This window comes from Artemia sp. Qi Xiang Cuo, chromosome 16, assembly GCF_049724085.1.
Source record: "Artemia sp. Qi Xiang Cuo chromosome 16, ASM4972408v1, whole genome shotgun sequence".
NCBI lineage: Eukaryota > Metazoa > Arthropoda > Branchiopoda > Anostraca > Artemiidae > Artemia > Artemia sp. Qi Xiang Cuo.
This window is the reverse complement of record NC_142809.1, coordinates 35,088,360-35,104,034: the sequence shown is the minus strand read 5'-3', so window position 1 is coordinate 35,104,034 and position 15,675 is coordinate 35,088,360. Positions and strand designations below refer to the sequence as shown.

The following is a 15,675-nucleotide window of genomic DNA, read 5'->3' as shown; positions in this document are numbered from 1 at the left end:
GCAGGCTAGAAGCCCTGGTTTTATATAATAGATGATTCTTTCCTGCGTATATTAACAATATGGCTTTTTCAACTTTTATTTTTTGTCGTGTTTTTTTTTATGTTTTGTTGCTTGTCAAATTGTTTTCATTGTCTGTGTTTTTAAGATTTATTGTTTGGGACGAGTAAGACACGCATTTCTCCTTCATTAATATCTTGAAAGCAAATGCCCCCCGGAGTATATCAAATTTGGCAATAAATACGTGGTTCTAATGGGTGCCAACAAATGGGAAATCTCAGGTGTCGTGCAATAGTTTATTTTTAGAATATGGTTCAAAATACAAAATATTAAAAAGGGTTTCATGGACGATTTGCTTGGGGCGCTGTACCATTGGAATGGAATGACCTTTTGAGTCCTGGCGGGGTCATGAACTGTAAAAAAAAATGAATGGTGTTTCGGGCGAAAATAAAACGCCAAAAAAGAAAGGCTTTTGGGCGAAAAGTGTCAAAATGGTACTATATGACAGTGATGGATGCGCAATCATTACGTAAAGTGTGTACTGTCATTAAGTCAATTTAAAAATCTTTGGGGGTTCTGGGCGAAAAAATAAAACGCCGAAAAAGAAAATGTCTTGAGGGTTTTCGGCGAAAAATGTTAAGATGGTGTTATCTGGCAGTGATGGATGCGCAATCATTACGTAAAGTATGTACCGCCATCAAGATGATGAAAAAAAAAGTATTACGCACAGTTGCACAATCATTACGTAAGGTGTGAGATAAAAGCGGGGATTCCCCCATGGGTTCCTTAGGGTTGCGCAAAATTGCGTCATGCATATTAGACCTGTTTGCTTGAAACAGGATAAGTCGTGTGACGTCGTTGGAGTCCAGTGGGATGTGTCATGGAGTCTTGCCCAGTGTGTTTACCTTAAATAGAACAGGTGACTGCACTGTGCAGGTGCGATGGGTTGGTAGCTCCTTTAGCTACAGGCGAGGGCGTGTAGCGTGGTGTAACATGTGCTAGAAACAGGGGTGAGGGGTTAGGAGTTTATTATTAAAATTTGCATATTATACGGACCACATTCCCAGTAAATATCTCTTGGAAACCTGCCAGGGCTGTCATAAAAATTGCTTTAACCTGACCTAACCTTTGAACTCTTGCCAAGGGTGGGAATGTCGCCTAGAAAAAAGGTGTGCCGCGTGACGTCAGAAAGTATGTCACAGGAATTCTATGTGAAAAGGGAGGGCATGTCACAGAATGCAGTGAGGCCCCGTTATTGTTATTAGAGAATTATTGTAAACAGAGGTAACATATATATATATATATATATATATATATATATATATATATATATATATATATATATATATATATATATATATATATATATATATATATATATATATATATATGCTGGGATGCAATATAGACTTTAAGCTAATTTTAATATCCAGTTAAGATTTCCGATCTGCCGCAGTTTTAAGCCACAATATCTAAAAATATGGATGTAAATCGACTTAATATTGTAAGTGTCAAACCGTTAAAAATCAACAAAAAGCAACAAAACTACTGACCTTTTTAGGCCTTATTTGCTGGCAAACCAGGATCTTAAAAATGTTGGGTGAAACATTCATGTTTTTCCTTTGTTGCATTTGAATCAAGTGCAGCCTATGTGGATCCTTCTTTCCTAGTAGCAACGCTGCCACCCACAGCCTATTCATCTTTTTGGAAATTTTAAGTTCTTATTTTTTTATTCCTTCGCTAGTTTTGCTATGTTAAATGTCACTTCGTGTTCAATTCATTCATCTCTTGTATATATTAATCCTTTAGAATATATTAATATCTTGCTACTTCACCCCCTTACTCTTACACCACGCTTGGAACAGTTCCACAACGGTTGACACAGTTTCATCATGATTGGTACGGTTCTGTCATTCTTGACAAAGTTCCGCCACGCTTGGAACACACCAAATGGTGTATATGATTTCTGAGAGTGATGCTCAGTCTTTACTAATAGTTCATTTTTGTGGATTGCATGTAAACTTAGGAAATAATGTCTCAACACCCAGGGACGGATTTAAAGCTTTGACACTTCTAGGCCCAAGCGTTTTTTCCGCTCCGTATTTATACCATGGGAGGGAGGGTGAATTTTTCTTAAGAAAACATTCTTTATGATGACAGTTTCTATTTATTGCAAAATTGCATCAATTCTGATAATAATTTTCTGAATCAAGTATTTCTACTTTGGAGGTCTAAGTTGGTGGGGGTTATTAAGAGGTGTTTCAAATGTAAGCATTCATATGCAATCTAGGTTTATGATCGTCGGAATAAAAACTCGACGGCTCTTTTATATGCTTCGTGGTTTCTGAGGCATGATTCACGCGGCGTGGAGTGCACCTGGCACTTCAAAGATAAATGACATCAGTTCAGTTTTTGTTAAGAAAATAATCGATCAGTGATAATTTATCGCGCCCCTGGCATTGTGCACCCTTAGGTACGGGCCTATTAGGCTTTTGCCTAATAAAAATTTTGGCCTGCCAAACATCCGTGAGCACGACCTCTGAGTCTATTTAAATAGCCTTTCGATATTTCTAAGTCTATTAGCTAGCTAAAAAATTTTTTTTAGCCCCATCTTGATTAAAGCTAATGGCAGATATCGGAAATTAGCTGTGGAGTGGTTTCTTTTATCACTTAGAAAAGTCAATTGAACTTTAAATTTATGTCCAAATGAGCCTTCTACTAATAATCGAAGACCAAGACATTGCCCATTTTACACTTGGAAAGTATACCCCTGGAAAAAAATATTGCGATCAATTAAAAAAAAAAAAAAAATCAAACACGCATCCTTGGCAATTTTTTTCAGCCTTCATTATTATAAATATCTACTTGAAACCTCTGTATTGGTGTTAGCAGGAATATTGAATTCAAGGGAATGTTCTCAAAAGATAGTTTAAATACTTTTTTTTAATTATATAAATTAGCTTTTTATCAAAATTAAACATTTTTTATTTAACACCCATATTATCTCTACAGCATCCCGTGAATTCACATGGGCTACAGGTCTAAGCATCCATCACAATCATCAAAACACCCATGACAGTCATAAAATCAGGGCCCTCGTTCTATTATTCTATATAACAAAACCTAGTTTTGAATTCAAACTCTAAAATTGGGATAGAGTTTATTGAACAAGGATTTCTCCTTGAATGCTAACAATAAACAATTTAATCGAGACCAAACGAGTTTGCTCTTCAAAATTGAAGCACGCGGCTTTTTCTCCTAACAAAAGAATGTGAAAATGGGGAATTAATGGGAACAAATAGAGCTTAAATTGTTTTATTAAAAGCAAATAAAAACTTAGAGTCTGGGGACTTTCAAAATCCTTGGGCTGAAAGGAAAATATTAAAAAGTAACGCACTTTTGTAACTAGTATTAGAACTCCAAACTGGGTGGGAGGGCCAGTCATGATTGAATTCATAGACAAAGTTTTAAGAGAAGAGCAGTTCGGTTTTAGAAAAGGTAGAGGATGTGTCGACCAAATTTTCACTCTTAGGCTAATAATTGAGAAGTGCCTGAATTTTCAAACACCTTTGGTCCTCAGTTTTATAGATTACGGGCAAGCGTTCGATTCTGTTGATAGACGAGCTTTAGTAAAAGTTTTATCCTTGTATGGTATACCAGACCAATACATTAAAGTGATTAGTGCTATGTACGAGAATAACACTGCTGCGGTTAAGGTAGGAAATGAGGTTAGCAGCTGGTTTTGTATTAAATCAGGAGTTAAGCAGGGCTGTGTTCTATCCCCCTTTATATGGATTATTTTGATGGACTTTGTTTTAAGGAGCACAGGAAAGGCAATGGGAGACCACGGAATCAAATGGGGAGGAAAAAGTCTCCTGGTTTTGGATTATGCTGATGATTTAAGCATCCTAGATGAAAGTGTGAGCAAAATGAATGAAGTTTTAAATGTTTTGCGAGTTCAGGGTGCTAGAATTGGTTTGAAAATTAATGTTAGGAAGACTAAGTCACTAAGGCTAGGAATAAGTGAAGATGAAAAGGTGACGTTGGGAAATGAAAAGATTGATCAGGTGGGCAGCTTCACTTACCTTGGTAGTATTATTTGTAAAGATGGTGGGAGCAGTGAAGATGTTAAAAGTAGAATAGCCAAGGCTCAGGATGTTTTTTCACAGTTAAAAAAAGTTTGGATGAATAGGAAGATAAGTCTGCAAACCAAGATTAGAACATCACATCACTACAGTGATGACAGTGGTCAAACATGGCTCTGAAGCATGGACGCTCTGAAGAGCGGATGAAGATATGCTAGATGTTTCCCAGAGAAATTGCTTAAAGATTGTTCTGGGAACCCGGCTGACTGACTGTATTTCAAACAATAGCATATATGAAAAATATGGTTCAATTCAATACCACTTTCCAAGACTATGGTGAAAGAAAAGTTGAGGTGGTTAGGGCACGTTGTGCGGATGAAGGATGACAGATTGCCGAAGATTGTTCTTTTCGGCCAACCCTCTAGGGCTAAACGGAAAGCAGGTCGTCCCCGTCTGGGGTGGGAGGACGTCATAAAGAAAGATTTAAAGGAAATGGGAACTTCGTGGGCGGGTGTAAAAAGGGAGGCTTTGAATAGATTGGGGTGGAGGAGGAGCGTGCGTAGCTGTGTTGGCCTCAGGCGGCTTGGTGCTATGGTGAGTTGTTAGTAGTAGTTGTAGCAGTAGTAGTTGTAGTAGTAGTAGTAACACTCGCATTAAAAAAAAAAAAAAACAATTAAAATGTGCAGAAAAGTTGAATATAGGTGGCTGTTCGCTACTAAAAAAGGCACTCACATTGGCTACACTTCATTCAAATGTAAAAAACAGAAAATAAAAATAGTTCTCCCAACATTTTTTAGATGCTGGGTTTCCAGTAAATATGGCTGGAAAAAAAAAAGACCATTGTGTTTTTTGCTTTTTCCTTATTTTTAACGGCTTGAAACTTGCAACCTTTAGTCAATTTACATTCACAATTAAGACTATATGGCTCAAAACTACGGCAGATCAGATATCTTAACTAAAAATTAAATTTAGCTTGAAATCAAAATTGTTTCCCAACAATATTTAGTTGTAAAAGATAACCCTTCTGTATTGCCTATAAAGCTTCAATTTATTATTATTTTTCTTCAGAACTAATTTACGTAAGGAGGGGGCGTATAGCCTTCAGAGAGGACTCGTTCGATTCGAAATTAGAAGTTCTGGTCTATTTTTTAAGAGTAAAAAGTTATTAAAGGGCACTCCTGCACTTTTAAACTGACACCCGATCAGAATTTTTAGGCAGTTATTTTGTTCAAATTAGTTTAAGATCAAACTACTATACCTCCAAAAAAATTGGCTTTTTATCCTGATTGCAAATGATTTATCCTGATGTATTCATTAGGTTAAATATGGCCCATCAAAGCTATCAGCCTGAGAATATTTGCGTGACTTTTGAAAAAGGGGAGAAACACCTTTAAAGAGTCAGGGAATCTTAATGAAAATCGCACCATAAGATTCAAGGTATCAGAGAACCCTTCTTTATAGGTTTTAAGCTCCTAGCAGCAAAAATGTGGGATTTTGTATTTTATGCCAAAAGAAAGATCATGGATGCGTCTTTATTTAGTTTTTACCCAGGGTGATCGTATCGAACCAATGATCCTAGAAGATCGGAAGACGGTTCATTCCGACGGAAATTAAAAGTCATAATACCCTTTTAAGTGACCAAAAAGATGGGAGGGCAAATAGCCCCATTCCCACGCCCCATTTTCCCTTAAAGTCATCTGATAAAAATTTTCAGATCGGTGTAAACTTCAAATTTTACAAGGGGGCAATTAGCCAAGATTCCTATACGAAATTCTTTTTAATTGTCTTACTTTCTCTTTGGCGACTCAATTTTACATGTGACTATGTCCCGGAGGAGGTGTCCAGGGGAAATTTTCAGCGGGGTTTAAGTTGTCTGGGGGATTTCTCCGTAAAATATTGCATTTTACGGGTGATAAAATTTTCATACATAAATTTTCCTCGGAAGATACTTTACATTGGGGGAGGGGAGACTTCTTGGAAAAAATCAGCATAATTTGAAAAGGTATCAGAAATTAAACAGAAAACTTATTTCTTTCAAATTAAAGTAGGCTAAGCAGAAGTTCCCAGGCGTAATCGACCGTAGGAACTTTTCTGGGGGGGATTTTCGGCAAAGATGGAATTTTCGGAGGGAATTTTCGGGACGGGGGAGGATTTTACGCGGGAAAAGCTTTCTAGGGAGGTATTTTTCGGGGTGTGGGGTAGAATTTTCCTGAAGCAAGGTGGATTTCCCAGCATGATTTGAAAAACGATAAAAAATGAAATAAATTAAAATAATTTTTCAATTGAAAGTAAGGAGCAACATTACAGCTTAAAACGCACAGGTATTATCCCTCATATGAGGAGGAATGCCCCCTCTTCAACACCTTACTCTTTATGCTAAAGTTTGAATTTTCGTCCCAATTTTTTAAGAACAACTCCTGAAGCACGAGGGTCGTTTAATTAGAACAAGAAGCTTTTTTGAAATACAAGAAAAATTTGGCGTGAAGAGTGAGGGATTGAGGAGGAGACCGCCCCTATCATATAAGGAATAATTTCTGTTTGTTTAAAGGCTTAATGCTGCTTCTTCTTTTCGGTTGGAAAAACTTGTTTTTCCAACCGAACCTTTGATTTAAGCCTTGACAAACCTTCCTTTAAGTCTTCTACAAACCTTATAGACAAACCTTCGTTTAAGTGTTCACATTAAAAAAAAAAAAAAAACTTGTTTGTTTTTTCACTTAAAATTAGAGCTCAAGCCTTTATTATTTCAAGACTCACCTATGGCACGAATTTTGCAGGTAAATCTATCTTGTCTGAAAAATAAACTGTAGAATTACCTCAAAAAAATTGAAGCGATTATCCTTTAGACGATGTTTAAATGTATTATGGAAACTTTATCCGTACCATAGGCCGTCAGATAATTCTGATTTTAATATATATATTATAGTCTGAAGTACTCTTCGCTACTCCTTTTGCAACGAAATAGTATAAAAGCTTAATTAGCTTTCTAACAAAGAAATCCTCTATATAGCCCCGGCTGAGAATCGGAACTGTCCCCCTTTTATTTTTATTTTTAGTAAACCTGACGTTTTTCAATAAGCTTTTTTTCATGGGAGATATCCTAGGTCATTAGCAATTCAAATTCTTTGAAACTCTGGCAGCAGGTGTTAGATGTACCAGGATATTTGCTACGTGACTGGCATAAAAGTTTAATTTCTAAGTATCGTCTCCCAACATTGCTGAAAGGGAAAATGAAATTTGGTAAATAGTCAACTTGCACTTTTTTGGTTAGGGAACTGAACTTAATCCTAAAACATGAAGCTAATTAGAAGAGCAGAAGAGAGGATTTATCTATTACAAGTGACAGTCTGATGAATCGCTAATAGTCATCCAGTATTTATCCGATAACGGCTGTTGGTTCTTTTTTTCTTGTAAAATTTTAAATTCCGCTTTTTACCAAGTCAAATATGATTTCTCATTTAAGTGCTTCTAAAATATCTGAAGTTTTTTATAACTTGTATTTGTAGGCTTGCAATTTTTGCACATATCCAGAATTTGTGTATATTGGACGATGGGGAAGGGAAGCAGAAACAACAGTCCTTGCGCTGGAAATCGTCAAAGGGTTCAGGATAGCCAGTCTTCACCAGGGTTGTCAACTTTTTGGTCCATGGATGTGTTCCCTGAGCATCCAAAAAACTTCATTTTAACTAAAATGTATTCATCTTGAAATCTCAAGAACTGGGGGTTATTTTTTTACCAATTGTATTATTGACCAATATACGCTCTGTAAATCTCTTTCAAAACACCTAGTTAACATCAAAGATAATGAAAACAGAACAATCCATATAAACATTCATACATAATTACAATACGAAAGCGCAAAACTCATATCCCTTACTTTGGAGAAAATGCTTTACTTACCGCATCCCTGACAAAACCTGGATGCTAAAAAAAAAAGAACAGAAAAGGCACTACTTTGGTGTGAAGTGACAACTTTTTTGTCAAAATATACATCCAGTTGCGAAATATTTCACTTTTGTCATAAATTTACAAAAAAAAAAAATTGTAAATGAGTTTTTTTTTACCAAAATATATATCCAGTTGCATATTTTGCTTTACGTCATAAATTTACAAAATGTGTCGCTTTATTGAGATTTTTATGTTCCAAATATCTAAAATGTGTCATTTTTGCCCTTTTACGTCATAGTGTCCCGGCACATGGTAGTTTGTCCTTTTGACATAAAATATGTCCAGTTGGCAATTATGTGCTTCACTGCTATGAACATTTGAAAATATTGTCTGACGGAATGACTTACATTATGCTACTAGTAGGACAAACGCCTCCAATAGCATAAAATTACTTTGGTTTTCAAAATGGCCTTTGCCCTAAAAAGAAGGGTCAATTATAAATAGAATACATAAGATTCCAAAGGACTAACGTCTGTTAGCAAGTAACGGTAAATTGTGCAATTTGCTTTATTTTATACATAGGCTACTAATTATGCGTATAAAATATTTCACCTTAACCCTTTGATGCCTGAAGGTTCCCTCAGGGACCACAAATTTCAGAATTTTTCATTATCAAAACTATACAAGCTAGCCCCTTGGGGTTGCTACCATTGTGTGATAGTCAACGAGCTCTATTCCCGGTATTTTTCTCAGTTTATGATCGTCCGCCTTTGGGGGAGATAATCACAGCCGAAGTAAGTACTTTTTGCCTCCTTAGATTTTTCAGAAAGGTGGGCATGTATTTTTGTAATTGATAGCGTAGTGATTTGTTCTAGAGTTTTTATTTCCCTGGCCTGGCTGAGAGGAAGGTCTGACAGTTCAAATGAAGTGTGGTTTGCATCGATAGTGTGAAAATTAAGCAAAGGGAGGGGCCCTAAGAATCGTGGTTCCTAGAGGAACCATCCGTCAGAAATGAGAACTTTTCAGGCAACTGAACGTATATAGAGTATGATATGCTAAGATATCCTGTAACCACTGTTTTTATGCCACTATCTTATAATTTCATATGTTTTGACCATGCTAAATAGGATCTGTACCTCTGAGGAACCATCCGGAACAGCTTGAGCTTGGGGTTGTCATTGTCAGTAGTAAAATACTAAATTTTCTGTAGCTAAATTACGAAATTTCTTGTAGATACAATTAGTAAGATTGACTAAGTTTTTCAACCAATATGTCTTTTTTATGGTTACAATGGACGAATCTACACCCGCTGCACCAAAAACAGTGGAAGATGAGAACTCTACAATTATGAAGAAACTACGTTTACGCCCAATTTCATTGGCTCAAGCTGTGAATTTTGTTCTATGTCCAGATGATACTTCTGACCTTGAAAACCTGTCAAGTGAAGATGAATACCCATCTGATCCACAGCATGTTCCTCCTGATGAAGTTTTAGAAGAACTGCTCAAAGCTGAATTAGAAACCGGCCGAATCGAGGTCAACGACTGTGAAAGTCAGGATGAGCCTCAAGCTAATGGAGGTGAAGAAACCCGACCACAACCAGCCTCAAGTATTCCTACTTCCAAACCAATGAGACGACTAGACATTGCTTGGAGGAAAGTAGATTTTATCCCATCACAGACACTCTGTGGAAAGATCAGCTTCAAGTCGACCAAGAAATGAGCGGCAAGACCCCATTCAAATATGTCAGGTTGTTTTTCGATAAAGAAGTAGTAAGCCACATACGTGGTCAGACAAATATATATACAATTCAGAAAGATGGCAAGCAGTTAGGCATTTCTTTGGCTGACATTGAGCGTTTCCTGGGAGTCCTTGCGTTTACAGGAATAGTGAAAATGCCCTCCTGTCACAACTACTGGTCAAACAAAGCTCGTTACTCCGTGCTAGCCGATGCTATGTCATGTGACAGATTTGAACTGATAAAGAAGTATTTGCATTTCAATGACAATGTATCGCACAAGCCTCAGGGAGACCCTGGTTATGACAAGATTCATAAAATTTGTTCCTTGATAGAAAAGGTTCGAGTCAACTTCATGAAGATACACCCAGAAGAACACCTGGTCATTGATGAGCAAATAGTTCCGACGAAGCAGTGAATATTGCTGAAGCAGTACAATCCCAAAAACCACATAAGTGGGGATACAACTTCATCTCCAGAGCGGGAATAAGTGGATTTGTGTATGATTTAGAAGTGTACACTGGCAAGGGATCACTTGATAGAAGTGATTTGGGGGTTGGTGCTGATTTTGTCCTCCGACTTACGAGGGGAATCCCAAACCACATTAACTACAAGCTCTTTTACGACAACTGGTTTTTGTCACTAGACCTGGCCCAGACCCTAAATGACCAGAGTATACTTACACTGGCTACAGTTAGGGTAAACAGGTTAAAAGGCTGCGCTTTGAGACTAGATAGCAAAATGAAAGCGCAAGGAAGAGGCTCGTATGACTGGTGGGTGAAAACGCAGTCGAATGTTATAGTGGTGAAGTGGTATGATAATAGGCCAGTTCACTTGATATCAACCTATGCAGCTGTGGATCCTGAAGATACCTGTGAGAGGTGGGATGGCAAGCGAAAAGAGCATATAGAAGTGAAGAGACCACACTGCAGGAAGGAATACAATCACTTTATGGGTGGCATTGATCTTGCCAATTAGCTGATAGGGCTATACAGAATTGACTTCAAGTCTCGAAACAAGTGGTACATGCGAATTTTATTCTTCTTGTTTGACCTTTCCATTGTAAATGGGTTGATCCTATATCACAGGTGTCTTCCTACTGGACAAAAACCCATGAACTTGCTGCAGTTCAAAACGGATGTTGCACACGCCTTACTGTCTGGCACATCCTCAGCGACACCTAAGAGAGGTAGACCACTCAACAAAGCTCTATCCCACAAGAAAAGAAAGTATAGTTGCCACCCACCAGACTTGACAAGACTCAATGGCCAGGAGCACTTTCCAGCTTTGATAGACAGCAAACAGAGGTGCCGAGCTTGTGTTCAAGCCCACTCCAAGGTGAAGTGTATGAAGTGTGAAGAGGCTTTGTGTTTCACGCCAAACAGAAACTGTTTCCTATCTTACCACACTAGCTAGGCGATGTGTGACTATGTGCTGTTACTGCCGGATGTTGCCTGTGGGAACCATTCTGTAGTTTCTTCACTTTCATCAATAAATTTTTTTCTTGACATTTTCGTCAGGGAATGACCTTAAATAAAGCACAGAAACAGGCGCGGAATTTTTTCCTCTCTTTTTTCAATATTCAGGCATCAAAGGGCCTTTTTTTTTGTGTGGGCCTGACTTTGTATTTTGTAAAAGGAGACATTGCCTTCAAATTATTAGGAACTGGCGTTAGATCATATTTTGCTATTTAAGTCAAGTACTTATGCAGAAGGAGAAACTTAGTTCCCTTTGAAATCAGACATGTTTAAGACTTTGTCTTATAATTACTATAATTGTCCTTATTGTTCCAAAATTTTTGGTCTATTTTTCAAAAATGTGACTCAACGAGAGAACACGTGGCAAAGGTTTTAGAGCACCAAAGACAGAGAAAATAAAATTCTGTTTTTTTGAGTCGGGTAAGGGGGAACGGGTAAAATCATTAGATGTCTGAAATTTTTTTTTTTTAAACAACCACGAAATAGAGTCAAAATCATATCGTACTAAATACCTTAAAAAGGAGTGGCTTTAATTTGAAGATTTGGCTATTTTTAGGGGTAAAAAGATCATTTATGTCAGAATTTTCCCTGTCGAAAATAGTTTAGAGATTTACCTGATTATTTTTTTTTATATCTATTTTGGAGTTCAGCGTAGCCAAACGAACAAAAATGTGTTGCGGCTATATATATTTCAAACTTTTCAACTTTTAGCTTCCTAGGCCGAGTTGACTCAGTGCAAAGTATTGAAAGATTTGCAACAAAACATAGAGTAATCAAGATAATTTTTCTATATGATCCTAGCAATTTTTTTGTCCATTAAACAAAATTGTATTCAAGCTTAAAAAGGCGAGCAAGCGAGAAAAAAAGAGAGCGAGAGAGAGAAAGAGAGAGAGAGGGAGAGAGAAAAAGAGGGAGAGAGAAGGAGAAACAGAGAGACAAAGACAGGCTCAGAACTAATTTGCAATGAAATTTTCACCTAGAATGTTCTCAGTTATACCAAGAAAATGACTGGAGAGGCATAGTTTTGGTGAAATGAAAGGAAGATTATATATGTGAAAACAAAAGCTTTATCGCTTTTAAAATACCACACCCAGACTAGAACTTGCGATATAAACTCAATCTCAGTGGACAGAGTTGTAGGAGTTGTTAATAAACTCACCTAAAATTAATACGGAATTGGCTTCAATCCTTAGGTAAAAGATTGAATAAAGGACATTTCGTTCAAAAGGATATCGAAACTCAATTTATTAAGCGTAAATACCCCTACAGATTTTCTTAGAATTAGATAATTTTATTCTGGTGTATATTACGATAAAGAGGGCTTGTGCAATAATGGTGACCTTGAGACAGGTTTGATGCACCAGAAGTGAACTCTAACACCCAAAACATACTTGGGGTTTCTTACCAGGTTTTTTTTGCTTTTTTTTTTTACCGATTCTTGCCGTTGCTGCTCTAGCGCTTGTACATTGGGCGGTAAAAATTCTACCGACACAACATCAGTCGATCACAGATCTGACCTGACAATCAATTTGAACTCACAATTAATGTTAATCAATTATAGAACAATGACAAAAATCCTTCTATTGTGGCTGTGATACAAAAGATTGGTCAAATTTAATAGTTCTTAACCCTCTTTGCCATTAATTCCTTTTTTAACTTAAATGAAGACAAGGTATCTAATGAAGGAGGAGACGTCTGAAGCAACCTGAAATGACTTTTCTACCTCCTCCGTAGCAAAAACTGGCTTTACTTCTTCATTTGATGTAAGTCTTAAGGCAAGTAGAATTTTCGAAGCAGTTGCCTATTAATCAGGTGCAAGTTTACGACTAATTGCTCCGTATTTGCTTATAGAACAAGGCCTTTTTGTATTTTCATTTAAAAATAATTGTAAAAATAACAAATTTGCTCCCCCTCTAGTTTTTGAAAAATAAAGTATATGCCTCACTATATTTGTAGGAATTTATTATACATTCAGGTATTGGTGGTGGGGAGAGGTAGTAGTTACACTAGAAGCTATTCTGAAAACTAATAAGAAGAAGTTTTCTAAATGTAAATGAATTCATTTTTCTTAAATAGTATTTAGTCTACGGTACAATAATTAGATCAACACTTTTTTATAAAAAAAAAAAAAAAGAATCGCCCTCTCCATTCCCAGGAAACGATATTCATTATGACTTCTATTTTTTTTTTTTTTATTTTATTATGATATGCTCTGCAAATACACTCTCTCATTAGCAATCGTCAGCGGTAAGAAAACGCCAATTGCGAAAGCATGTATTTAGTCCCATAGGCCACCATCGCAGCGTAGGCGTTAAAATGAACAATCGTTTATTTTACTGTTCGTTTATTGAGTGCCAATGAACGGCAGCATCGCTGCCGTCGGCGTTTGTTTTACCGAGCGTCTTTTTTTTTTACAGTCCAATATACAAGTCACAACACTATCTTATACACCTTTAAGAATTGCTCAGTAAAAAAAAGAGGCTCGGTAAAACTCTTCAAGTGTGTTTTGGGCCTAACAGCAGTTTGTTGGATTTTGGTTTTACTCATACTTTTATCGCTTTAGGATGCAAGTCTTATGTATTCTTGTCATTTTTTAAAGGTTTAAAATGTCAAATCATAGTTAAAGGGTTAATTTCCAATTTATTAAAATTAATATTATTAGCTTAATTCGACAAGGAGTATGCTAGTCTACCCTATTTAAAATCTTGCTTGTCTTTCTTTCATAACTATGAAATTTAACTTTGACCTAAAAATCTGAGCCCGAAATCGGTACTAATCCCAGAATTTCTGAATAATACATAATGAACTTTTAATTCTTAAATAAATGGCTTAATTTATGAGCAAGATTCATCTTTTCCAACAAAAACCTTACATTTTCTGTATCTCTGTTGATGTCTTTGGTATTTTGTTACGAGGATAGAGTTTGTCAAGATTCTATGTGTAGACATATCTGTCTCACTTATTTTAACTTTTTCCCTTGAGCCTAATGTCGGGTGTAGTCGGGTCTCATGGCTAAATTTGGACATAATGATCCACCGGTATTCTGATACCCCTTACAATGTACGCAAGCTGAAAGATGAAGCCGTTTCCTTTTCCATGAATAGTTTTCTGTCTTCCCAGCAGAAAGCTGCAAGACCAATATTCGTAGCATGTCAATAATTAGTTAGACCTGTAGAGGTACCATCTCAAGGTAATGTAGAGTGGACGGACGAGGTTTTTTTTCAAACTACTTTTATGGAGGATAAGACAAACAGGTGTTTATCAAAATATAATTAGGGGGGCACACATTTATTTGAATTTATCTATGGATATACAAAAAGGTATTTTTTCAAAATGTAGAGGGGCAACTGCCCCCTAGATTTACCCCCTAACTGGCACCCCTATAGACCTGGTAAGTAAGTCTAGGGTGCTTGAGGCAGGTTGTTCTTGGCTAGTAGCCTAGACTGCTAGGATACTGGTGACTTGACAGGATAAGAAGAAAAAATCCTCATTAGTTTTTTTGAAAATACAAAACTACATGAAGACAATTCTTCCTGTTCAATAAGCTTCGCAACTTACTTGTAATATCTATCACCACAAAGAATAGAAATACGATCTTGTCCATTTTGCAGGTTGTGTAATCAGACCAATTCATCCTAACATTCTGTGACTTATCACTAACTATTTTTTCAGGAAACTAAGGGTTTGATTTTGACCACTTTCTTTGGCTTGCTCTCCTCTGAGCTTTTCAGTATATTTTCTAATTCAGCCAATCCTGAGTAAGGTCCCTGCGTAGTCTTTGCCTGAGGCGGGATCTACAGAAGTAAAAAAAAAACAGTTGTTCCCATTTTTGGTGAATAGACACTTAGTGTATTTGTCATGTTTAATAGCTATTACAAGTTGTCAAAAATATATGTGGCGAATTTTAGGCAAGAGTAAAAGCTGTCTGAAGTGTGTGTGTGTGAAGAACTAAATCCAGTAAAAAACAAATGAATGTAAAGAGTGGTATCGTTGAGTAAAAGTCAGCAACTAATGTTTAATGACCACAACGACTTGAATATTTATCATCAAATAATCTTGGGTTTATTGCCTCATACAAAATCAGTCTCTTTTCCATATGATATGATATGATATTTATTAACACTGAAATCCTTTATGGGCCATGATTTTTAAAAAAGATAACTCTATACAAATCATGACAGAAAATAGTCCTTATGTATCATATCTGTACCCACAAAGTTACACAATTTCTTTATCCCCAAAAAATTCTATCACTTTATATTATATCCACCCATTCTTCCCTTTTATTCCATCCCGGAAAAATTTCTTCCCTCAGACCCTTTGATTCCTCCCAAAAGCCCAAAACATGAATTAGGTCATCCTCCCCAACTCCACGCATTGGGCAAAAGCAAGGACCTAACTTCTACTTTGCCCTTCCTAGATGCTTTCTCTTTTCACCAAGCGGTACAAAATTATCCCTTGCTTATATTGTCAACTTTAGTTCCTCCCTATT

General features: G+C 36.6%; 1 protein-coding gene across 1 annotated transcript in view; it reads right to left on the bottom strand.

Moving 5' to 3' along the window:
• LOC148942837 (lachesin-like) overlaps positions 1-14,825 on the bottom strand; it is a 357,150-nt gene extending 342,325 nt beyond the window's left edge. The window contains exon 1 of the mRNA XM_089102806.1: positions 14,742-14,825. Within this exon, the coding sequence (XP_088958932.1) occupies positions 14,742-14,817 (76 nt within the window). The 5' untranslated portion in view covers positions 14,818-14,825. The remainder of the gene's footprint in view (positions 1-14,741) is intronic.
• Between the last annotated feature and the right edge of the window lie 850 nt (positions 14,826-15,675).